Source organism: Callorhinus ursinus, unplaced genomic scaffold (assembly GCF_003265705.2).
Source record: "Callorhinus ursinus isolate GAN/ISIS: 27379988/994484 unplaced genomic scaffold, GSC_fseal_2.0 scaffold72, whole genome shotgun sequence".
Taxonomy (NCBI): domain Eukaryota; kingdom Metazoa; phylum Chordata; class Mammalia; order Carnivora; family Otariidae; genus Callorhinus; species Callorhinus ursinus.
Window position 1 is genome coordinate 881,245 of NW_027397134.1, and position 23,767 is coordinate 905,011.

General features: G+C 48.6%; 1 protein-coding gene across 3 annotated transcripts in view; it reads left to right on the plus strand.

Annotated features, from left to right (window-relative positions):
- Window positions 1-21,566, plus strand: part of MYO18B (myosin XVIIIB) — a 264,944-nt gene extending 243,378 nt beyond the window's left edge. For all 3 annotated transcript variants that reach the window (XM_073886782.1, XM_073886784.1, XM_073886783.1), the window contains 2 exons: window positions 17,833-19,081; window positions 21,352-21,566. In XM_073886782.1, the coding sequence (XP_073742883.1) occupies window positions 17,833-19,069 (1,237 nt within the window). In that variant the 3' untranslated portion in view covers window positions 19,070-19,081; window positions 21,352-21,566. The remainder of the gene's footprint in view (window positions 1-17,832; window positions 19,082-21,351) is intronic.
- Window positions 21,567-23,767: the final 2,201 nt, after the last annotated feature.

Sequence of the window (23,767 nt, forward strand, 5' to 3'; positions counted from 1 at the left end):
ATACCTGGGAGCTCTGCCGCACTCAGGCACCCCCGGTCTTTCTGTGACCCCAAGGGTCCTGAGACCACACTGTCCCACGAGGTTTCCACCCCCCGCTTAGCCACTGCAGCGACGTCCCTCCGCGGAGCCGGATTCTAAAAGTTCCGATTTTGTGCTCCGCGGCTCTAGCACTTGCCAGAAGCGGCCGACGGAGGGCCCCTCCCCCGCCGCCTATCCTCCCGAATATCGCCTCGGATTCACTTCTCCGCACGCCCTACCTTCCAGAAAGTGGTCGGTTTTCTGTTCAGAGTGTTGTTACTATTCTTATCTTCGATCTCCTGTTGAGTTCGTAGGTGTTCAGAATGGTTTGATCCCTATTCAGCTGACTTCCTGAGACCAGATGAAATCCAGGTCTCCTACTCCTCCGCCATCTTGCTCCAGCACCTTTCGAGTATATGAGCAGTTTTGTTAGTTATAGTCACAAGGCTGTGCATTAGATCCTCAGAACTTACTCATCTTCTAACTGCAAGTTTGTACCCTTTGACCAACATTCCTTCTCTCCAAACCACCATTCTACTCTGCTATCTATAAGTTCAGCTTTTTTGGATTCCATAAATAAGTGAGCTCATACAGTATTTATCTTTCTCTGTCTGGAACTTCCCTCACTTAGAATAATGCCCCCAGTGTCCATCCACGTTGTCACAAATGGCAGGATTTCCCTCTTCTTATGGCCAAATAAGATTCCTTTATATACATCTTCTTTATCCATTTATCCATCAATGGACACTTAGGTCGTTTCCATATCTTGGCTATTGTAAATAATGCTGCAGTAAACATGGGGGTGCATATGTCTTTTTGGTATACTGTCTTCATTTCCTTTGGATATATCCCAGTAATGGAATTGCTGGATTATAGGGTAGTTCTATTTTTATTTATTTTTTTAAATTTTTTATTGTTATGTTAATCACCATACATTACATCATTAGTTTTTGATGTAGTGTTCCATGATTCATTGTTTGTGCATAACACCCAGTGCTCCACCAGAACGTGCCCTCTTTAATACCCATCACCAGGCTAACCCATCCCCCCACCCCCATCCCCTCTAGAACCCTCAGTTTGTTTTTCAAAACAACCATTCTTAATATTAAAACTGCCTAAGGATCATCATTCAACACTCAGCATCAATCCAAAAGATGCCTACTGAGTGCTAGATCCCATGGCAGCGAGCCCTGAAATTCTTGAGCACTGTCCTTGGAACATGTTTACGATTTAGAGATTCAAGAACTCCTGAGTTGGAAAGAACCACTGGGATTAACTGACCCGCTTCGCTCATTATGCAGATGGGGAACACAGAGGTCTAGAGAGGGAAGTATCTTACCCAAATTTATAGCCAAGTCTGGGCTTAGAGCTCAGGTGCCTTCCAGCTCTTTCTGACTGCACAAGTAATCTATGAATTCTTCCTCCCTTCAAGAATTTAAAGTAGAACAGAAAAGGCTAACATCTTGTTTTTTTAGAGAGAGAGAGAGTGTACACACATGCGGGTGGGGTGGGGGTGAGGGGCAGAGAGGGAGGGAGAGAGAATCTTAAGTAGGCTCCACGACCAACACAGAGCTTGATACAGGGCTTAGTCTCACCACCCTGAGATCATGACCTGAGCAGAAATCAAGAGCTGGTCGCTTTACTGACTGAGTCACCCAGGTGTCCCTAAAGCTAAAATCCTCTTAACCACGCCCCTAATCTCAGCTCCCTTCCCAAAGGTATCCACCACCTTCAGTTCGGTGCTCCCCCTTCCACATCTTTCTCTGTGGATTTTTAAACAAAAATGTACCTGTAACAAATATAGAACATATTTGTGGGCTTTTAAAGACATAAATGATACAACGCTCTATGATGTACCTTAGGTGCTACATAAATTCTTACTGTGTGCTTCTTTCCCTCTACAATATATTTCGGCACTCTTTCCTTATCAGTACGCCTACGCCAGTCTCATTTTTTTCCAGTCCTGCAAAAGATCTTCAAGTCATGCCACAGTTTCCTTCATTAAAGTCTTCTTCTTTCTCTTTCAGCTGTTTTCCAGGTATTTGCTCTAAGCCTATAAGCCCTTAAAACCACACCCACAAACACACACAGTCTTATGCATGTGGGCAAATGATTCGGTGAGTCCGAGGGCGTTTGCCTGTTAAACTTGACTGGCTGCTACCAGATCATCCCAGTGTCCTTCCTGCTAGGAGACTGGACAGTAGGAGAGGACAGCACACCTGTATCCCCAGCCGCATGCTACCTGGCACCTCATAGAGCTCAATAAATGAGTCTCTTGGACATTTTGAATTTGACTGAGAAAGAAGGTCACTTTAAAACAGAAGAGAGAGAGAAAGCAGTCTTCCACCAAAAAAATAAAAGCATTCCCTGCATTATTTATAAGGGGCCGTCAACCCAAGAGAAATACACCTAAAGCCTTATGATTTACAGTCCAGGAACCCTGCAGGTGCCGCTGATAAATGCAAGAGCTTCTGGAGATGGAGACACTAAATTACCTTCATGGCCCCCAGAGGGGAAGTTTATGGGCTTGGTGGTGGCACTCATACTTGGCTTAGGAATCTCTCTTAACTTCTGGTTGCAGGTGGTGGCAGGGCCATCCAGGGATGGGTGTGCTCACCTTGGCCCCCGCCATGTGCCTGACCTCTCCTGGCTCTGTCCTTGCTGGAAGGGTATGAAAGTGGGGGGCCTCTCCCCACTTCCTTCTTGTCTTCACAGTATGTCAGGCTTTCCCTACTTCACTCTAGACTCCCTCCTCAGCCTGCAGCCCACTGAGGTCTTCCTTCTCCCCTCCAAAGTGGGGCTCCACACGCACCATCTGCACTCACACACCTCCCATTCCTGCCAACCACGGCCTGGCATTGAAACATTCCTCACCATTCAGCGGCTTCCGAAGGGACAAATCGGGGGACGTTCTCCAGTCTTGATCTTTTTCTGGACTGAGAAGTTGGCAAACTGTTGAACACTTCTCTGTTCACTCAGCCTCGTAGACGTTTCTGCTCCTTGGAGCTCCTCAAACCTCTCTTTTCTGGTCTTTTCCTTCCCACCCCCAGCCCCAAATGTGGGGAGTCATGGGTTAATGCCCTCACCTGGCTATTTTGCTCTCTCCATGATCACAGATGATCCTCTTGTGATTTTAACTCCCCTACTGTAAGTGGGCAACTCCCCCATCTAGACCTCCAGCTCTTATGTCCCCCCAGGTTTTAAATGGAGACATTGTATTTAATCCTTGCACTGAGAAGATGACCTCTCCCTGGTGTCTTAACTCAGCATATCCAGGAGGCATCTCCTGCCTCCCTGTCCGCTCTGTGTTATCAGTATCATTTGGTAGTTCTATCATTCATAAAGCCGCCCACACCGGGTCTTCTCAGACTACCATCCCCTCTCCTTCATCCTCATATTCAACAGATCCCTAGATCTTATTAATTTTTCCCTCCAACCCCCCAACACTCTTGGCTCTCTCTGCTTCTCTCCATCCTCACTGCCAACACCTGTAAGTCAGGCTACCATCATTTCTGTCTTTGATGTTGACAAAGAGCTTCCAGTACCATCCTCCCTTGGTCCATCCTCTATACTTCAGCCAATATGATCCCTTTAAAGTGAAAGTCTGGCTGCAGTGGCTTCCCATTTCCTATCACAAGAGTCAGCAGACTCTTGCCTACAGGCCAAATCTGGCCCTCGACCTGTTTTTGTAAATAAAGTTTTATTGGAACCTAGCCATGCCCACTTTTTTGTTTTTGATTTTATGTATTGTTTATGATTGTTTCTGCACTGTGATGGCAGAACTGAGCAGTTGCAACAGAGACCAGATGGCCTCTAGGCCAAAATTTATTGCCATCTGCCCTTCACAGGAAAATTTCGGTGATCTCTGCCCTCCAGGATGGAACAGGGTGGAATTCAAGCACATTAGCAGGCTTACAGTGTCCTATGTGATCTGGCTTTTGCCTGCCTTTCTGGTCTCATTCCCTCCATCCAGGGATTCAAAACTGATCATGGCGATTTGATCCCTCAGCAGCCTCTCTGCCCTACTCTTTTCTACATTGGCTTTTTTTCTGAGGTAGCAAGATGGCAGCCAAGATCTTCCAGCTCATGCCTGTACCACTCAGAGTCCAAAAGTAAAGAGGGCTTCTCTCTTCTGAACAGTTCCTCAAAAATCCTGAGCTTGACTTTCATTGGCCCAAAGGGAGTCACATGTCTATTCTGAACCAGTCAGAATAGATAAGGGGAATGAAGGAATCTCTTACCATAGGCTCAAGTTGGTGTTCTCACCTGGTTCTGGGAGATGGGGTTATTCCTGCCCAAACCACAGGAAAACTGGGGAAGAAAGGGTTTCCCCAAAAGATAAGGGGGTGCCTTACCTGAAGCAGAATAATAGTGAGTAGATAAAAGACAAATAAACAAAGCAAATGTTTTCCACCAAGGGGAAGGATGAATTATGGGAGTGGACAAAATTATGCAGACAGAGTCGAGGGATGGGGGGCATGGAGAAGGGAAAGGGGAGGACAGTAAGAAGAGAGAAAACGTATTCATGTGTTTAAGGTCCTCACTGAGTAGCCTTGGGAAGCCCAAATAAAATTGTGTGTGTCCTGGTCAGAGACTTTATTTATCCCTAAATTTCAATGACCAATCTATCACCACATAATTAGTGATGCTGTGATTTGAATGTATTACCAAACATGGCTCTCCACTGTTGCTATTGGACTTGTACCATATTGCAATGTGAGCATGGAGATTATTGTATAAATTATTCTCACTCACATAATCATCGTGATTTTAATTACTGTGTAATCTTCGCTAATTACTGTTGTATGTATCATTTGCTTTGGTGCCGAATTAACACAACCGCTGTTCGTTTGGCTAAACGATGGCATTACAACTTTTCCTTTTACTGGGGGAAAATTTGCTTTCTGTAAACATTTGCAGCCCCATACTCCCAGCTTGCTGTTCTTGGTTTAAAAAAGAACAAGATTTAGACATCAACTTCCTTTTGCCCCCGTTGATTTTTATGTGGGACAAGGCTGGCTTGAATTAGTAAAAAGGTCTAAATTACAGGGTATTGTTTTTAAAATAAAGTTGTATTCCTTTCAAGAAAGTGCAATTAGTCTACTACAGAAGTGAAGGCAAGGATGGGTCACATGAGACCTGCTTAAATGATTAGATAAGATGTGTTTGTAATTAGTTCATTAATTATGTAAATGTGAATGGATGGTACTTAGTGTTAGAAACAGGTCGTTCTCAAAGTAGGTTAAGCATTCACCACTAATCTTATTTCAATAGTACATTTATTTACTGGTCTTTGCATTCTTAGAACTGGAGCTTGGGATCATTTTAATCTGCCCTGAAGATACTTAATGAACAGGCCTCTCATGAATATGGTTTTATGTCTTCCTGGGACAAAGGGGTGCTATTCAGTTTTATCAGTCTTAAGAAGATTAGTGGAAACTGAAAGCATGGAAATGTCAGTGCAAACACATTTACCACAGACCCCAGGCCCGAGCAAGTGGAACCAGAAGTCTGGCTCTGTCCAAGATTCAGCCTTAGAGCCAACATGACTCTTGGACAGGCTTCCACAGGAAGGAGGGCTGTTTTCTACCTAAAACTGCAGGTCTTGGATGGTAGATCTGCGGATGTCTCAGAAACTTTGAGACTCATCTAATTTAGCGGCAAGTTTGTGTAAAAACCATTTGGATTAAATGTTGATGGTTTAGGACATTCTTTTAGAATCTGTGGTTCTCTGGTTGAGCTCTATTTTGGTGAAGTAGACCTATCACTGAAATACACATCCAGGAAAGTGCATCTTTATGAAATTTTCAAAAATTGGTCCTACTTATGTAATTACTACCAAAAGCAAAACCAGATCATCGCAGGTGCCCCTAAAACCTTTTTGCCCCCGTTCAGGTCATGACCTCCTCCTTCCTTGAAGGTAACCACCATCCTGACTTCTAACACTATGAATTAGATATGACTTTTTTTTTTTAATTCTGTATAAGAGGAAGTATCTAGTAGTATTCTTTGGCATCCGGCTTCTTTCTTTTAATACTATGCGGGGTATTTTTAAAGATTTATTTATTATATTTGAAAGAGAGAGAGCAAGAGTCTGAGCACTAGGAACAGAGGGAGCAGGAGAGAGATTCCCAAGCAGACTCCTCACTGGACTTGGAGATCACGACCTGAGCTGAAACCAAGAGTCAGATGCTTAACCAACAGCACCATCCAGGCACCCCTTTTCATATTATGTTTATGAGCTTCATTCACATTGTTGCATTTAGGGGTAATTCCCTTGTTTTCTTTGCTCTATAGTCCATAACTGTGGTTCTCAACTGGGAGCAATTTTGCACCCCCCTCTCTGCCAGGAGATAGTTGGTAATGTCTGGAGATATTTTTGGTCATCATAACAGAGATAGACCAGGATGCTGCTATACAACCTACAGGACTGGCCCCATAGAACTGTCTGGTCCAAAATGTCAGTTATGTCACCATTGAGAAAACCTGGTCTATAATGCTCCATTGTAGGAATATATAATAATGATTTATTCATTCTATTAATAATAGACATTTTCGGTTGTTTCTAGTTTTTTTTAAGATTTGTTTATTTGAGAGAGAGAAAGAGAGAGAGAGAGAGAGAACAGGGGAGTGGGGGCAGGGGCAGAGGGAGAGAATCTTCAAGCAGACTCCTCAATGAATGCAGAGCCCAAAGTGGGGCTCGATCTCACAACCTATGAAATCATGACCTGAGCCAAAATCACGAGTCAGATGCTTAACCGACTGAGCCACCCAGGCGCCCCTAGGTTGTTTCTAGTTTAACACTATTATGGATGGTACTACTGTGGGCCATCTTGTACACATCTTTTGTTGCATGGATTTAGATTTCTGTTGGGTGTATGCCCAGGAGTAAAATTGCTGGGCCATAGGTATATTTTCAACTTTAATAAATAACGTCAAGACGGTGGTACCAGTTTACATTCTCACCAGCGGTGAATGGGGGTTTCAGTTGCTCTGCATTTTTGCTAACACTTGGTTTTGTCATTTTTTTTTTTAAATGTTAGCTATTCTGGTGTATATTGGTAGGGTCACATTTTTGGTTTTAACTTGGCACGTTCCTGATAAAGAAAGTTTTCATGTGCTTATATGTTCACTGGGATATCCTTTTAGATGAAATGTCTGATCAAGTCTTTTGCCAATTATGTTTTTCTTTTGCGTTGTCTCTTCTTTTTATTAATTTGCAGGAGTCCTTAGTATATTCTAGATGTAAGTTTTTTCTTGAGTATGTGGAGCCACTCCATTTGATGGAGTGCCTTTTTCACTCTCTTACAGTTTATGTTAACAGGCAGAAGTTCTTAATTTTAATGTAACTGAACTTAGAATGTTTTTCCTTTATGGTTGGTGCTTTTTCTATTCCATTGAAGTTTTATTTGCCTACTCCCAAATTATGAAAACATCCCATGTTTTTTTACAAACACTGTTTTGATTTAACTTTTATATCTAGATACACAATTCAGGAATTAATATTTATGGTGTGAGGTAGGGTTAGTTAAGATTCATTTGCATATGAATATCTGACTAGCCTTGTGTATGTATTTTAAAAGAAGTCATAATTTTCACATTTTACCACCATTATCATCTTCAATTAAATCAAGTGATTTTATATATATCCTAGGCCCTATTCTGTTCCATTTTTCTACTTGTCCATCATTGAGCTGATTTAACATTGTCTTAATTAATGTAGCTTTGTATGTAAGTCTTGATATCTGAGTGTGTATGTTCCTTGGATTGGTTCTTCCTCCTCAAGATCAGCAAATGACTCCAGAGGAAAAATGCCACAGTACTGGGCTTATCTCAACATACGTCCCTCTTTCCAAAATTTGACCCTTCAAGTCCTGGTTGCTTTGGTGCCCTCCAATGCCTGTAAATTTAAACTTAAATTTTCTAGTTTTTCCAAGTGGAAATTTCCTCTGGAAAATCTAGTCTATCATATCCAGAAAAGCTAATCTATCATAGCCAGAAGTTGAAGGCTGAACTGGACTTTTTACTCCCTTTGCTAAGTAAACATTTCTTCCTTAGTTTTCATGCCTAAGAGGATATGAAGGTTCACTCAAATTTCCTTCCGGTCATAACTTGGTGAATCTCCTTTCCCTTTCAGACTTTAAGCTTCTGTACTGCAAGGGCTATTGATCTTCTTATTGATGGCATCTGGGATCATGGATTCAGTAAATGCCTCTGGGTGGATATAAGGAGGGGTGGCTGGATGGCTGGTTGGATAATTTCCATTCACTTAAAACTGCATTTTCATGAGGAACTGGTGCTTTTATGACTACGTCGGAGATTTTTTTATGGTTATTTTCATTGCACTACATTCCACTGAGGCAATGTCTGTGAAAAGTGAAGGAATTCATTGAAAATTTATTTAAATATGTTGAACCCAAGTTGAATCTCCAATCCAATTAGAGATTTTAATCCCTTTACATATCCAGTTGGTTCTTTCGAAACACAGTGGAAATTGTATCAGAAGGTAAAGAAGTATAGGAGCGCCTGGGTCACTCACTCAGTTAAGCATCTGACCCTTGATTTCAGCTCAGGTCATGATCTCAGGGCTGTGAGATCGAGCCCATGTCAGGCTCTGTGCTCAGCGGGGAGTCTGCTTGAGATTCTCTCTTAAAAAAAAAGAAAAAAAGAAGGTAAAAGTATAGAACCAGTACTTTCTCTGTCTCATCAGTGTATGACCTGAGACATTCTCTTTCCTTTGCTGTTGTTCCAGGTGTAGAATGAGGTGTTCAAGCCAGCTGGGGTTTCAGCTGCCTTTCCATTCTGATATTCTAGAAGTTGATGGAATTCTGTAGCAATGAAACCAGGCTTTTGGCTTGGGTTTAGACATGAAGCATTCACTCCAGATTGTGTACCGGAAGTTGGCTTGGAATCTATTGTTTTTAAACTCGGAGATGTGGGATTGGCTGGCTGAGAAGCAGGGCTGCTGGGGTCTGAATGAACCAGGCAGAGGAGTCAGATGGAGCCCTTTGTTCATTCTTTCTATGTTTCTACACGCCCCACCCCTACCCCTCCATTCCTTCATTCTTTCCATCCCATAAACTTTCCTTCTAGATACCGGGGATTCATAGAAGAACAATACAATCTAGTTCATAACAGCAATTGCAGTACACAGTGATGGGGGAGCCCGGGGGCTGTGGAAGCCAAAGGAGACACCTCACCCAACCTGGGAGGTGGGGGAAGGCTTTCTGGAGGAGGCTACAGTTGGGCTGAGCATTGAAGGATGAGTAAAAATGTTTGCTTTTTTTTTTTTTTTTGGTAATATAGAACGGTGGTTCTTCCAAATCACCCATAAATGTTGCTTCCCCTCTCCCTCTGTCCTTCCTCCCTTCTTTCTTCTTCTATTTTTCTACTCCAGAAGTATCCGGGCACCATCCATTCAATGAGCCTCCACCTTAATACAACAATGACCAGCGTTTTGCATATCGACTTCATTTCTGTCTTTAGCTCCTTTTCTACTTCTATCCACATCGAAACTTTTTTTTTTTTTTGCTGAACAATGTGAAAGTAAGTTGAAAACACCATGACAGTCCTCCTTAAAATAGTTTCCCATCTTTCTCCTAAGAAGAAGGACATTTCCTGGGCGTCTGGGTGGCTCAGTTAGTTAAGCAACTGCCTTTGGCTCAAGTCATGATCCCAGGGTCCTGGGTTCAAGTCCTACATCAGGCTCCCCCTGCTCTGCAGGGAGCCTGCTTCTCCCTTTGCCTCTGCCTAACCCTCCCCCTGCTTGTGCTCTCTCTTTCTCTCTCTCTGTCAAATAAATAAAATCTTAAAAAGAAGAAGAAGAAAGAGGACATTTCCTAACTGCCATAGCACTAGCTCACCAAAGAAAATCAACACACCCATAAGATCGTCCAAGATCTCAAAATCCGGATTACACCCAATATCCTAAAATTGTCTGTATCCCTGTATCCTCTTAAAGATATTCATTGCGTTTGGTTGTTTTGTTTCTTTAATCTCTCTCTTAAAAAAATTAGTAGAGTTTATTTTGGGGGGAAATTTTTAGAAGGATTACAGAAAAATTAAGCAGAAAGTACCCATATACCACCTCTCTTCCCACACAGTTTTCCGTCTTTTTTTTTTTAAAGATTTATTTATTTATTTATTTGACAGAGAGAGAGACAGTGAGAGAGGGAACACAAGCAGAGGGAGTGTGAGAGGGAGAAGCAGGCTTCCCGTGGAGCAGGGAGCCTGATGCAGGGCTCGATCCCAGGACCCTGGGATCATGACCTGAGCCGAAGGCAGACGCTTAACGACTGAGCCACCCAGGCACCCCATAGTTTTCCTTCTTTTATTCACATCTTTGGTTAACCTTTATTCCCTCTGATACTAGAATGGTCCCCTCACCTCCCGTTCATCACATTGAAATGTGTGTGTGTATGTGTGTGTGTATGTGTGTGTGTGTGTGTGTGTAATAGAGTTTCCAGGGTGCTTTTGATGGGCAACTGCATTCAAAAACTGCTTTTCCTAGTACCTAGGACCTAGGAGCCGGTACCTAGGACCTAGGACCCAGTAGAATGTATGAGAGAGGCCATGAAAAAGTCTGCTGATGCACAGAAGGTAGGCGGACAGGTGTCTACTGAGGGTGGGTCATTGGATTGGTTTTGCCCAAGTGTCAAGGACTCAGCACCCACTTAAGATCAGAGCAAACAGCAAGGAAGCCTTGGGAGTTATCTTGTCTCATAGAAACCATTATATTATCAAGAATATATTTACAGAGTCTGTTTCCTGACTCAAGTCTCTGTACCTTCTGGCGAATAGTAACCAGGCTCACTGTAATTGAGCATGCTTCTTTGGTTATCCCACCCCATGGCTTCCTCCTTGCTTCAAGTCTTCCAGATGAATGGCCTTACTCAGCCTTGGTTTTTTTGCCTGTGAGATTTAGATGATCAGCCCTTGCTTGCCAAGGGTTTGGAGATTGAATAAGCTCATAACTGGCAGGGGCTTGGGCGGGGAGGGATGGGGATCTCCTCCTGGTGCTTGGGGTGTCTCCTTCGACATCCTTGCCCAAACCCTACCCCCCTTCCAAAAGCCTCACTCAACCCCACCAACGTCCTCCAGAAAGGCCAAGCGCTCAGGCTCTGGTACCTGTTTCCCTTGCCAACCTCCTGCTGCACTTAGTCTGAGGCTCAGTTTACCCAGAACTTTTTGCCCTGCTCACCCTTCTTCATGGGTTTATTCAGTCTCCACTCCTACTGTGTGCTCTCCAGGAGGGGAAGGCAGCACATCCTCTGCTCCCTGGAGCTCAGTCTGGCATCGTATATGGTCAGACCAAGAGGAGAGCCTCAGCAAGCCCATGTGCCTCTCCAAAGCCTCGGTTTCCTCATCTGTAAAATAGGACAGTAAAGGGCAGGAGAGCAGAGCAGTTAGGGGGCATGGATCCCAGAGCTGGACTCCTTGGCCTAAATGCATGTTCTCCCATTGATTACACGGCAAATTACGTGTCCTTCTGAGCCTCCTTTGTGAAACAGGAAGATTACGATATTGGATTATAATAGAGGACTATTGTGAAGATAAAATCAAGGTGTGTCTACAAAGCCTAAAGGCACAATACATAGCAGTGATTATGTAGAATTCAGCTGCATCCTATAGGGGCTTAATAAATGTCTCACGTTCCTACCACATCATGCACAGTCTCAGGCACCATATCAACGTTTATTACAGATTATCCATTGTTGTGTTGGCCTTGGTCACAAAACCTTCAGGTCATCTTAAAAGCACATCTGGTTTCCCATCCTGGGCCTCGCCAGTATTAGAACATCCATACATTTTTAATTTCCTCTTGATTTCAGGGTGCAGATGAAGAATGGGGGTGACAGCACATCTCGGGGGATGATTCATGGCGTCATTAAGTCTGCGTCGAGTTTCCTGCAGCTACAGTTTGCCCAGGCTCTGCCCAGACTCAGACATGGGAATTATTTTTGCTGTGTAATTATGTTGAATGCCGGTGAATCCCATGTCTCTCCTTGACTTGGACCTCACTTTTTTTGTTCATTATGTCTCAGTGGATGTTGAAATATATAGACATATAGATAGGAGTTCAACCGGTTGAGGTTTCCACTCACCTTTCTACCTGGAAGATGTAGGATGTTGTGGAAGGGAAAAGCATGAGGTTCAGATATGACCCACCAGGGTTCACATCCAGGCTCTGCCACTTAGCAGTGTGACCTTGAGCGAGTGGCTTTTCACGAGTGAGACTGTTTCCTCATCCACAAGATGGGGCAAGGATCTGATCTTGATGAGATCGTGCATACAAATTGCGTGTGTGTAGAGGTGCCTTTTTCATTCTTCACCTGATATTCATGGAGCATCTACTCATGTGGTAAAATGATGGAGCCGCGTTCACAGGACAGCCTGGCAGGCGCAGGGTGTGGTCCCCACTGAGACACGGGTCTTGGCAGCTGGCTCATTCTGCAGCCCAACAGACTGCTTCAATATCCTTGTCCATTTGGTGTGCAGCTCAGAACAGGGTCATATATAGCAACTGCTCATTCTTGAACCTCTGCCCTCAGTCTGGGGCCTTCTCTAGCCATGATAGGCAGAGCCATTAAAAACAACAACAACAATCAAATGAGCATTAAGATTTTTAAGCATACATTTGCTAGGAGCGGTGTTTTGAAGGGAGTAAATAATATATGCACGGTAAAGTGTACCACCCTTCGCCTTGCATGAAGTGCTGGGGGCGGTGGAGGTGGACACGGGCGACATTCGCAAGAACCGACTATACCGAACACATACGCCCTCTCTAATTCCTCACCGATCCCCGTGAGATAGGGCATTCTTGTCCCCACTCCTCCAACTGAGCAAGTTCCAGCTCTACAAGGGACCTGGCTGGGCCCAAACAGAGCCAGGATCTGAACCTGGACCTGTTTGCCTCTGAAACCTGTTTTCCTAGCCTGGGAGGTTGGAAAGTGCAAATTCCTGTATTTCTGGAGGTTCATATCCAGATCTCCCTAATAAACCTTCAGAAAGTTAAGTCACCAACACTTAGAGTATTTTCATGTTGATTCTCTTCTTCATTAATTCACTTAATAAACATCAACTGGGTACCTACTAGGTGGCAGACACTAGAGCTTCACCCACTCAGCCAACACCCCCTAGCTGAGTACCTACCTGGTGCCAGAGCGCTGAACTTCATCCACTGAGCACGTGTTTGTGGAGCAGCTACTATGTGCGAGGACACTGTTTCTGGTGCCAGAGTATGGCAGTGAACATGACAGACAAACCCCCTGCCCCTTGGAGCTGTTAGCTCCACAACATTGCAAGGTTGACCTGGTTTCCCCCCATTTCACAGCTGAGGACGCTGAGGCAAAGAGACAGGTGATTGCCCCAAGGCCACGTAGCTGGTGAGTGGCAGAAGCAGACCAAGCTTCAAGTGACAAATGTTATCTGGACAAGGTGACATAGGAAATACTGTTAATTCTGGGTCACATTGCAGGGCTCAAAGGAAGTCTCCAGAGGATGGTGCTACTGGCTGTGGGGTTGGAACCCTACCTCTGTTACTTCTACCCGTGTGTGCTTGTGGAGGTCACCCCACGCCCCCTTGCAGTGCTTGGGGGTCATAATTCCTATCTATGGAGCTGCTGTAAGGATTATGAATGAACGTGGCTGTCAGCTCCGTGAGGGCAGGAAGCCCATCAGCTTGGTCTCCCTTGCATGCATGGCACCCGGCACCGTGCCTGGCATACAGTAGGTGCCCAGCCTAGGGGTAGTTGTTTCAGTGACAGCTGACTAACCCCTCCACTCAGTTATGGCACCAGCCCAGTGCTGCTATGGCTAGATGCTCAGGACCCGCTGGCTCCTTTCAGCGGGTATGCTAGAGAGTTGTTCCTCTTCGGATAGACTAGAGGCCAGACAGCAGAAGTTCCCAAGATGTTGCTGGAGTCTCTCCTTAGAGAAGCAGGGTGCCCCGCCTAGTGTTTGTACATACCCGTCTCCCAGTGACTCGGGAAAACGTCTATCCATTAACGCTCTCCCTGGGCAAGGTTCTGGGAGGCAGGCACAGGGACATCTTGATCATCGGCCAGCCATCCATCATGTGATGGTCAGAGTTCCATCTGAGTCAAGCTGTCCAGTAAGGACAGCGGGGGGGAAAAATGAGTCTTCCCAGGCCCCTGAATGAAAACAGCAGGCTGGTGTGAAATGTCCAAAGCCGGGTCAAAAACGGAGAAGATCATCTCCCTCCAAGGGCAGAATGGGGACCCTCCCTCGGAAGCCTGCAAGAGGGTGTCTGCATTCACATGAAATTCTGAGGTCTGCACACAGAAAGGAGTGGGTGCAAGCAACTTTGTACTTGGAGTGGAAGCGCCGGCGTTGCAGAGATGGGGGTGGATTTCTGAATGGCAAATCCTGGAGGCAGCACTCAGCCACGACTCCTTTCGTCCTCTCTTGCTGCTCTGCCCCTCCCTTCCCCATGTCTCCTGCTTCTCTTCTCGCTCTACACCCCCCCTCCTCCTCCTCCTCTGTCCTGTCAGCTCCCCAGGAGTCTACACAGCTTGGCTTGTGTTCCTATTTCAAGGCCAGCAGCTGAGGCTCTGAACCACCAGACAACTCCAGGAAGGTGGGACCCCCCCCTCCCCGCCCCCGAACACCAGGCCCTTGGGCCCCTCGGTGGAGCGCAGTGACCACCAGGCTGGGGCATTTTGACTTGCACCTCTTATGGAAGGTGCTGCTTCTGGCAGGCCTCAGGGAAGGCAGTCAGATCTGTCGGGTCTAGTGGAGTGGGTGGGGGTGGGGGGTGGGGGGGGCAGGGGGTGGTCCCAGTGAGCCTGTGCCCTGTGTCGTGGACACCAGCTGGTCGCCGCCGCGGGTCTCCAGACCCCCACTCCTGGGCTGCTGATGGCTTCTCGTGCCGCCTCCCCAGCCCATCCCACCTTGGGTCAGAGATCCCCCACCACCAGCCTGTGCCCCTTCCACGCCAGCCCCTCTACCCGCCTTTGCCCCCAGACACCCTCCTCCTTCCCCTCCCCACCAGCCCGTCCCTTCCCCCCTGCTTTCCAGCCCCACATCCCCGCACTGCAGCTGCTCACTTGCCTGCCTCTTCTTCCCGCCTCCCTCTGCCCCTCCTCCCCTTCCCTCTGTTCTTCTAGGTCCTCTTCCTCGGGAACCTATTTCCAAGCTAGACTTGACTCAGTTCAACAAAATTTACTGAGCAGCTGCTGTGTGCTGGGCTCCGTGCCGAGTCAGAGGGTGCAGGGATGAGAGTCTGCACGGTCTCGACAGCAGGGGCGGGGGGCAGCCGTTCCCCCCGCCTCCCCTCCTCCCCTTCCCCCTCCCCCCCCGCCCACCTTCCTCCATCTCCCCTCTTCCTGCTCCTCATTTCTCTTCCCCCCCCTCCCCATGCCCTCTCCTGGCACCCACAGCCAGCACTGATGATGGGAGCCGGGCTGACTGCGATGGCAGCGTCCCAGGAGACTCAGGGACAGCAGCCCCGACACCACCATCCCCACGTGGCAGGTGATGGATGCGACTGAGCACCTGAGACACATTCATCGCGTCCACCTCCCTTCGGGGCCAAGGCAGGGCGGAAATGGCTTTTGTCGGCCCTGGGAGCAACCCACTTCCCCTGGCAGCTCGGAGCTGTTTATTTAAAAAAAAAAAAAAAAAGAAAGAAAAAAAGTCAAAGATAAAGCAAAGCACGGGAAGGCCGCCTTGCCGTGTGCTCAGGGAGGGATTCCAAGGCAATGATATTGACAGCACACCTTGAGATCCTCATAAAGGGGGCTCTCCAGCCCACGTCCAGGGGTGACAGAGATGGAAGGTAACAGCCAAGCAATGGGAAAGGAGGCAGAGTCTCTGGACAAATTGTGTGGCTGCCGTCTTAGCACATGGGGAACCAAGCTTTCTCTGGAAGGATGAGCCGCCAGGTCGCCTGCTCACTCATTCTTCTGCTCTTCCGCGCTGGAGCTTGAACTGAGGCATTTGTGGGGTCCAGCGGTGGGTTAGGCTCAAGATGCAGAGATTCCTAGGAGTATTCCAGATCACCACCAACTGTTATCAAGGATGCACGTCTGTTCGTTATAGGTCCTTAATTCTTCATCTCACCACCGTTGTTTGAAGAGCTAGGTGCTGGGCCCTGTGCCCCGGGCTTTTCTTCCATTCCTATGACTTCCCCACATGTCAGCACTGTGACCGGGCACTTCTCTTCCACCCCGGAAGCTGGAAGGGCTCGGCACTGGGAGACCCCGGGGGGCGGGGGCACAGTGAGCAAGAGGGAAGCTCAAGGCAGGGAAGGGAGTGGGTGATAGAGGTAGCTTGCCTACACCACAACCTCGACCGTGTTGTCCTCCCCCTACCCCCCCACCATGACCGGCAGACCCTCCACCTAGCTGACCAAGATGGAGAAGCAGATGACCACAGCCAGCCCTGTGCCTATCACTCATGGAACTCTTTAACAGAGCATCATTGCCATGGCGACCTCCCACAGCTCCAGGGTCAGGGAGGCTCCTGCCAACCCCAGAAGAGAGAGGCATATGGGATGGTTGACCTCAGGAGCTCAGGAAGGCAGGGTCTAGGTCTCTACCCATGTCCTTAGGAAAGACCCCGATTCCCGCTCACCTGTCTGTATCTTCCTCCCCCTCTGGGTATCTCCTTCGGATACCATTGACTTGGTTTCCGTAACAGATTCGAAAGCGCTTTGGGTCACCGTGGTCCTCTCTTTTCCTTCTAAACTGTCTCATGTGGTCGGGGTGGAAATGGTGCTATCACACCTCAGTGGGCAAGAAGCTTTCCTCAGAGTCTTGTACCAGAATCCCCAACCCCCCCCTTATGTAAAGGAGGCTGAATCCCATTGTCAGTTGGAGAAACAGTGTCGAGAAGCAGAATAATGACTAGAAACCTGCATAAACGTGGCCCTTGGCCATATTCAGCCTCCAGCCACTGGCTTTGTCTACTTGCCAAGGCTCTGACGTTCATACCCCTTTCGCTTTTTCATAAATTATAACTTTGCCAGATGGGTGGGCAGGGGGTCGTTTCTCTTAGGGGAAGGACAAATAGATTTTATTTATTAAAGGAACGGTTGATGGACTCCGGTCTCTCTCCTGTAAAGATGCCCTTTATTTTATAGCCTATAATTTCGCCTCGCTGCGAGGCTCCTACTTTTCAGAGGGGGAGTGTTTTTGGCTCAGCTGCTATAAAATGCCTCTGCATGAAAGCCAAGCCTGGTATAGTCCCGGAATAGAAACCGTCTGTCCTCTTGTGTATAGACTTGATTTCGTGTCGATTTTATGAAAATCTTTCCCTTTGGGCGGGGGGCGGGGGGGACCGGGTTTTTCCTCTACCCCATAAACCAGTCAAAGGTGCCATAGAGCATCCCACTGAGACATATTTGGGTCACTGACTCTCACAAGTCCTGCTTGGTGGGACCCTCCTCTGGTCTTGGCCCTAAATAAATAAATAACCCCCCGCAGGTCCCCCTCAAGTCTCCAAGAAGCAAGCAACTTATTTCGCAGCAGGCCCTGGGATGGAAGGTCCTATCACGTCAAATGCGATGGCTCATAAATCTAAGTCACCCGACCTAACTGCCATTTTAATCCACTCACACGTACTTAGCTGGGTTTAAGTATAGGCAGAAATTGCATTTCAGAAAGCAACAAGAAATCATTTACATGGCTTGAATTTGCGCATTAAGTCATTCAGTTCATTTGAGAGTGCGGTAGGGATGGTGTGTCCAAAGAAAAATGGTATTAGCGCCTGTGCCTAGCGGCTCTCACACCAACTGCGCAGACCGTGTGAATTGCATGGTTTCTACTGACCGCATGTGTCTTCTTGGCGCAGGATGAACAACGAGGCCAGAGATGCAGAGAGGTCCCTGCCGGCATCGGCCCTGAGCAGAGCCCGGACCGTGCAGAGCCAGACCTCGGGGGACAAGTCTCTTTCTCCCCTCTGCCTCCAACGGCAAAAGTACTACCATCTGGGGGACGGGGACAAGCGCGGCGGGCAGAGAAAACCCACAGAGAGACTGGGGGCGCGGTCTTCTTCCCCGGCTTCTCAGAGTACGGACGCGTCCCCAGCGTCCAGGGAAAAGCTGCCCAGTCCCTCGGCGGCCCTGTCGGAGTTTGTGGAAGGTCTCCGGAAGAAGAGAGCTCAGAGGGGCCAGGGGTCCCCGCTAGGCCTGGAGGACTGGCCCACGCTCCCCATTTACCAGACCACCGGGGCTTCCACGCTGCGGAGGGCCAGGGCGGGCAGAAACAAGGGAGACTTCTCGCTGGGGTTTGGGGCAAAGTCAGCCCTGGAACCGGAGGGCGCCTGTGGGACGTCGTCCGGACTCCTGCGTTCCACCAGCCTGAAATGCATCTCCTCCCAGAGCGCCGAGGGCACCACCCTGCTGCCTGAGAAGCTGAAGAACCGGTTCAGCTCCTGCGAGTCCCTTTTCGAATCGGGGCAGAGCTCCGGGAGAAAACTGAGCTCCCCAAGCTCATCCGGGTCCATGCTCTTGTCGCCCACGCTGCGGCCTCGGAGGCGCTGTCTGGAGTCCTCCCTCGACGATGCGGGCTGTCCAGACCTTGGGAAGGAGTCCCTGGTCTTCCAGAACCGCCAGTTTGCCCACCTCATGGAGGAACCCCTGGATAGCGATCCGTTCACCTGGAAGGTCCCAAGCCTCAACTATGAACGCACGACCAAAGTGGATTTCGATGACTTCCTCCCAGCCATCCGGAAGCCTGAGTCTCCCAGGTCCTTGGCCAGAGCAGCCAAAGAGGGTCAAGACAGTTCGAGGCATTCACGCATCCACTTTGAGACGGAGGAGGCTGACCGGACCTTTCTCTCGGGGATCAAGACCATTTTGAAAAAGAGTCCGGAGTCCAAGGAGGACCCCGCTCACCTCTCCGACTCATCCTCCTCCTCCAGCTCCATTGTGTCCTTCAAAAGCGCCGACAGCATCAAGAGCCGACCGCGAATCCCAAGGCTGGAGGGTGATGGTGGCGAGCGAACGTCCCCCGAGCACAGGGAGCCGGGGGTGGGGGGCAAAGACGAGGATGTTGAGAGCATAATGAAGAAGTATCTCCGGAAGTAGGAGCTGGTGCAGGTAAAAGCAGCGGGGGTGGGGGGGGGAGAAGAACTGTTCTTGGGGAGTGAGAACCAGACAGTCCACCAGGTCCGGCAGCCCGGAGAAAACCTGTTGCTGCCGCTGCCTTCCACGCCGTGAGTGATTTCTCTAGAGACGACGGGTTTTAGAGGTTTTGCGGAAATAGTGAGGTGCCAGATGCTAAGCTCTCTGCTAGGTACCACTGGTTCCTTAGCACTTGAGGATGCGGACCCATCGGAAAACCAGAGGGTCCGGTAAGGCGGTGCCGGAGAAGGTGCTGGGCTTTTGGTTTCCCACTCTTGTCTTTCCAGGGCTCCATTCCACCTGGAGTCGGAGGAGGCGTGGTGGCCTTTTGTCCACGAAATGACGGCAGATCTTGTGGGATGGGCTCAGGCCAGGGTAGAAGGGGCTTTGCGAAGAGTGGAGTCCAGCTCTTGCCTTACATACCTGGAGAGAAATGGAGGCCCCGGGTGGGGGGAGGGCAAATGCAGAGGTCCCAGAGCAGCAATGGGAGAAGAGAAGTGGGGCTTCCCTCTGCCTTCTCTCCTACCCCAGTGCTAATCCTAGAACTTCTCCGGACTGAAGGTAGGAAGAGGAATCCATTGCTCATAAAGGCTTACATTTGTTGGACGTACGTGTCAAACAAGTCGGTATCCACGGGAACCCCAAAAGGTGGTTAGGAGGATTGATTCCCATTTTACAGGTTGGCAAAACAGAGTCAGAGAGGTTAAGTCACTTGTACAAAGTCACCCAGGCAGAATGGCGTTCGAAACTCCGGAATCCCCACTTGTGTCCGTAATACTTCTCCTTGGGTACCCATTCCGAGCACGCACAGGAATAAACTCAGAGCCTCCTCCGTGACAGAGCTGGATCTTTAAAGAGGTTGCCTCCCTTGGCATCCCCATACCGGCCTGGTATCCCAACCGTCTATTCTTAAAGGGATGTTGGAATTCCTGGACTCCAGCCTCACTGGTAAAACAAATGAGGGAGTCCTCGAGATCAAGCCCTCCCCTTCCAGGGATTCTGCCGCCAACCCAGCCACCTTGACCGCCAGTTCAGTGCTCTTTGCCCTGAGGCAGGGCTGACCACCTGGCAGCCCCTCCCTGAGCAGCACGTTTCAAGCCTTAGGGTGCTGGGCATTCCACCCCGTGGCTCTGGCTGAAAGGCAAAGCCAGTGAGGGGAGGCTGGGCGTCAGCCGAGGAGGTGTAAGCACCCGCCTCCGGGTTCAGACACAAGGCAACCCCACTTGCCTAGTAATAACAACACGCGGCCTCCATGAATCTCTTAGCCACTGAAATTGAAGCAGCTCAGCCTCCAGCAGAGTGGGGCAGCCACACGCAGGTGCACAGCCGGGGCCTTGCCTTGGTTCCCAGTCCTCCTTCCAGAGGCCTCCCGGACCCAAACGAGCCACCTGGCCTCCACTTCCATAGACCTGCTACTTCGAGAGCCACCCTCAGCCCATCAAAAAGCGATTGCCCCTTCCGAGGAAATGGGCTTGGACTGTATCAGAGCAAATTAATTTGACTTAACATGGCCTTCTCTCTGCTCTCAATTACCGGGAAGAGATGTGATATTCATTTACATTATTATGCTCTCGGGGACACAGAAAGCAGTTTCAAAGGCCAAGTAAAGGGCACACGTCCATAAGGAGAACAGTTCTCAGCAGAAGTCATCACAGAACATCTTGTCTCTGCCTTTTTTTTTTTTTTAATTCAAGTCCTTCCCCCTCCCAGCAGTGCTCACCGTGGTAACCGCGCATCTGCCAAAAAAAAAAAAAAATCTTAAACCCTGACATCCACGCTGGAGGCTTGGGCTGAACAATACAGCCCCGCCCCCTGCGAGGCAAATGTATTAGAGGGTTCAGAACCAAGCAAGCCTCCCAAAGCTCGCTTCTTCCTTGTAACTAACTGGCCATGAGACCTGGGGCAAGTTGTGGGATCTAGCCAAGCCCCTGTGTCCACAGCTCAAAAATGGGGCTGATAATACCACCTCCCAAAGTAACACTGTGAGTTTGATGTGAATGCCAGAGATCCCTAGCTAGGGCCGGCACCTGCCGCAAGCAGGAAGTGTCAGGTTGCCCTGCGCTCGGCCCTTTGGCCCTTCGGGAGCTCCATCCCTCTCATTCCCCTTCTGCTGCCTACCATCCTTCATTCCTCTGGATGGTGTCTCTGCAGGAATGCCACCCAGGGATATGGGATATCAGGGCCTCCTCCCCCCAAACACACTTCCTGCATCCTATTGATCCACTCTGACCTGTGTTTGTTTCCAGCCTCCTGAGATGTACTGCCCTCCAAGACTTCCCGACTCCACAACTGTCTGGAGAAAGAGAGAGACCGGCCAGGCCTCCCCAGGGGCCCTCAGTCCCGAGCCAGCCAGTGTGGCTGTGCTCGAGAGGCCAGAGGGGTCCGGCAGGAGGCAAATCCCTCGGGCATGGGGATTCCAGCACGTTTGGTCTATACAAAATAAAGCGATGGCTCCTTGGCATCCGTGTTTCCTCTCTGTTCTGTGATCAGGGGACCCTGGAGGTTTGATGGGGGCAGCCCGGGGAGAAGGGTTCCAAGGAATGGGATCAGCCTGAAATGTTGGTAGTTTCAAGTGCGCACTGTTATTTCTCTGCCCCTATAAAAGTCCACGTGATGGCCTTATCAACTCAAATGCCACCTCCTCTGGGAAGTCTTCCCTGATACATCGAACGGAAAGAAATGCTCCTTCTCCATTCTCCTTTAATTCCCATAGTTACCTCTATCAAAGTTCCCTTGTCTGTCTAGTGATCTACCTTGTGTACATATGTGTAGGCAAGCATTCAAGAAATTTGGATGGATGAATAAATGAACAAGCCCCTGAAAAAGTTAATGAACCTATACACCTTGAATGCGTGTGACATACTGACACAAATGCATCTCCACCCACGTGCACCCATGTCAACACCCAAGCACCCATGAACATCTGCTCACAGCCCCCCCATACACCTGCTTGCATACACAGCCCTGCCATGCCCACACAAATACACACCTGCACCACAGCCTACACTGGCCTAGCCACGCCTGTAGCTGGGATAACTACTTCTTCAAACACCCTAGAAGTATTAGTCAGACTAAAACTGTAGGCTAAGGTTTATTACTCACTCACGTGCTACGTTGGACACCGTGCTAAGCATTTCACATGGAGCATCGCACCACGACTTTAGCAAAAGTCCTGAGAGATAAATGCACTCATTATTCCCTATTTACAAAGGCAGTGTTAGCTTATGCCCTCATGGGGGACGCCAATGCTGCCCCTATTTATATTCCCACCGGCAGAGACTCTGTCCTGCCCCAGATGTGCCTCTATCCCTAGGTCCCCCTCCGGAATAGCCAATCAGAGCTCCCTCTGTGTGTTTGCTTGCTAGGGCTGCCATACAAAGCACCACAAATGGGGGGCTTAAACCCCAAATGTATCGCCTTATGGTTCTGGAGGCTAGAAGCCCAAGACCGAGGAGGTGTCAGTAGGCCTGGTTTCTTTGGAGGTCCCTCCTTGGCTCGTAGATGGCTGCCTTCTCCCTGGGCATTCCCATGGCCTCTCCTCTCTGCGCGCATCCCTGCTTGTCTCCCCGTGTATCCAGATTTCCTCTTATAAGGACACCAGTCAGATTGGATCAGCGCAATCCAAAGGGATTCGCTTTAACATAATCACCCCTTTAAAGACCCCATCTGCAAATACAGTCACATTCGAAACAGTGGGCCTTAGGGCTTCCCCATGCACATTTTGTAGGGATCATAATTCAGCTCATAACACATGCTATGCAAAAGTAGGTGGTAATTTAATTTGCTAATCGTGAGCATTATTCATGTAGTGATCAGGTAAATACGTCCCAAGCTCCCAGCTTGGTCCCCATGTGAAAGCACTTACAGAACTCGAGAAAAGATTCTCACTGCCTTCTTGGCGTTGGAGATTTGCAGACATTTTTAGGGCCTGGAACCTGTGAATTTCCAGGAGCTTCTCCTATGCCAGCAGAATTCCTCATTCAGTCAGTATTTGTGGAGCACCTGCTAAGCACGAGGCACTGTTCCCCACGTGGGGAATCCAAGACAAACAGGCAGAACCCCCTCCTGCTTTTCTAGAGGGAACATCCTACCTGGGGAGACAGACAGTAAGCAAGAAAATAAATATGTTATCAGAGAATGAGGAGCATGATAAGGAAAAATAAAGATGAAATTATCCTGGGAGTTCCCGGTTAAAAATTTACTGGACATTTATGTTATGAAGTACATTTCGGTGAAGGAGAAACTTGTCATTATTCTTCAATGATGTGCAAGCAGTGCATCCAAAAAGGCTAAAGTCAATTCGTAACAGCAAAGCTTCCCTCCCCGTTGTGCAGGAAACAGAAACCCCGAAGATGCTAGAAGTCAGTTTAACATGCCAGAAGATGACAACTCTCCCCATTGCCCCTCAGATTCCCCAACTCAGCACAGCCTGATGCAGAAGATGCTGACCCAGCTTGGCCCTCCTCCTTGCAAGCCAACTGCAGAAATCCCCAGGGGGACCCTGGTGTCACATCAGCATCTAGCTCAGCCCGGGTCCTGGGGTGATAAGCCCCATCCAAGCTACCACTTCTGCTACACAAGTATCAGATGGCTCAGGCCTTGGGCTCTGCCATCCCCTCCCTGTGTGACCTCAGCCAGTTTCCTTCTTTCTGGGCCCTCCTT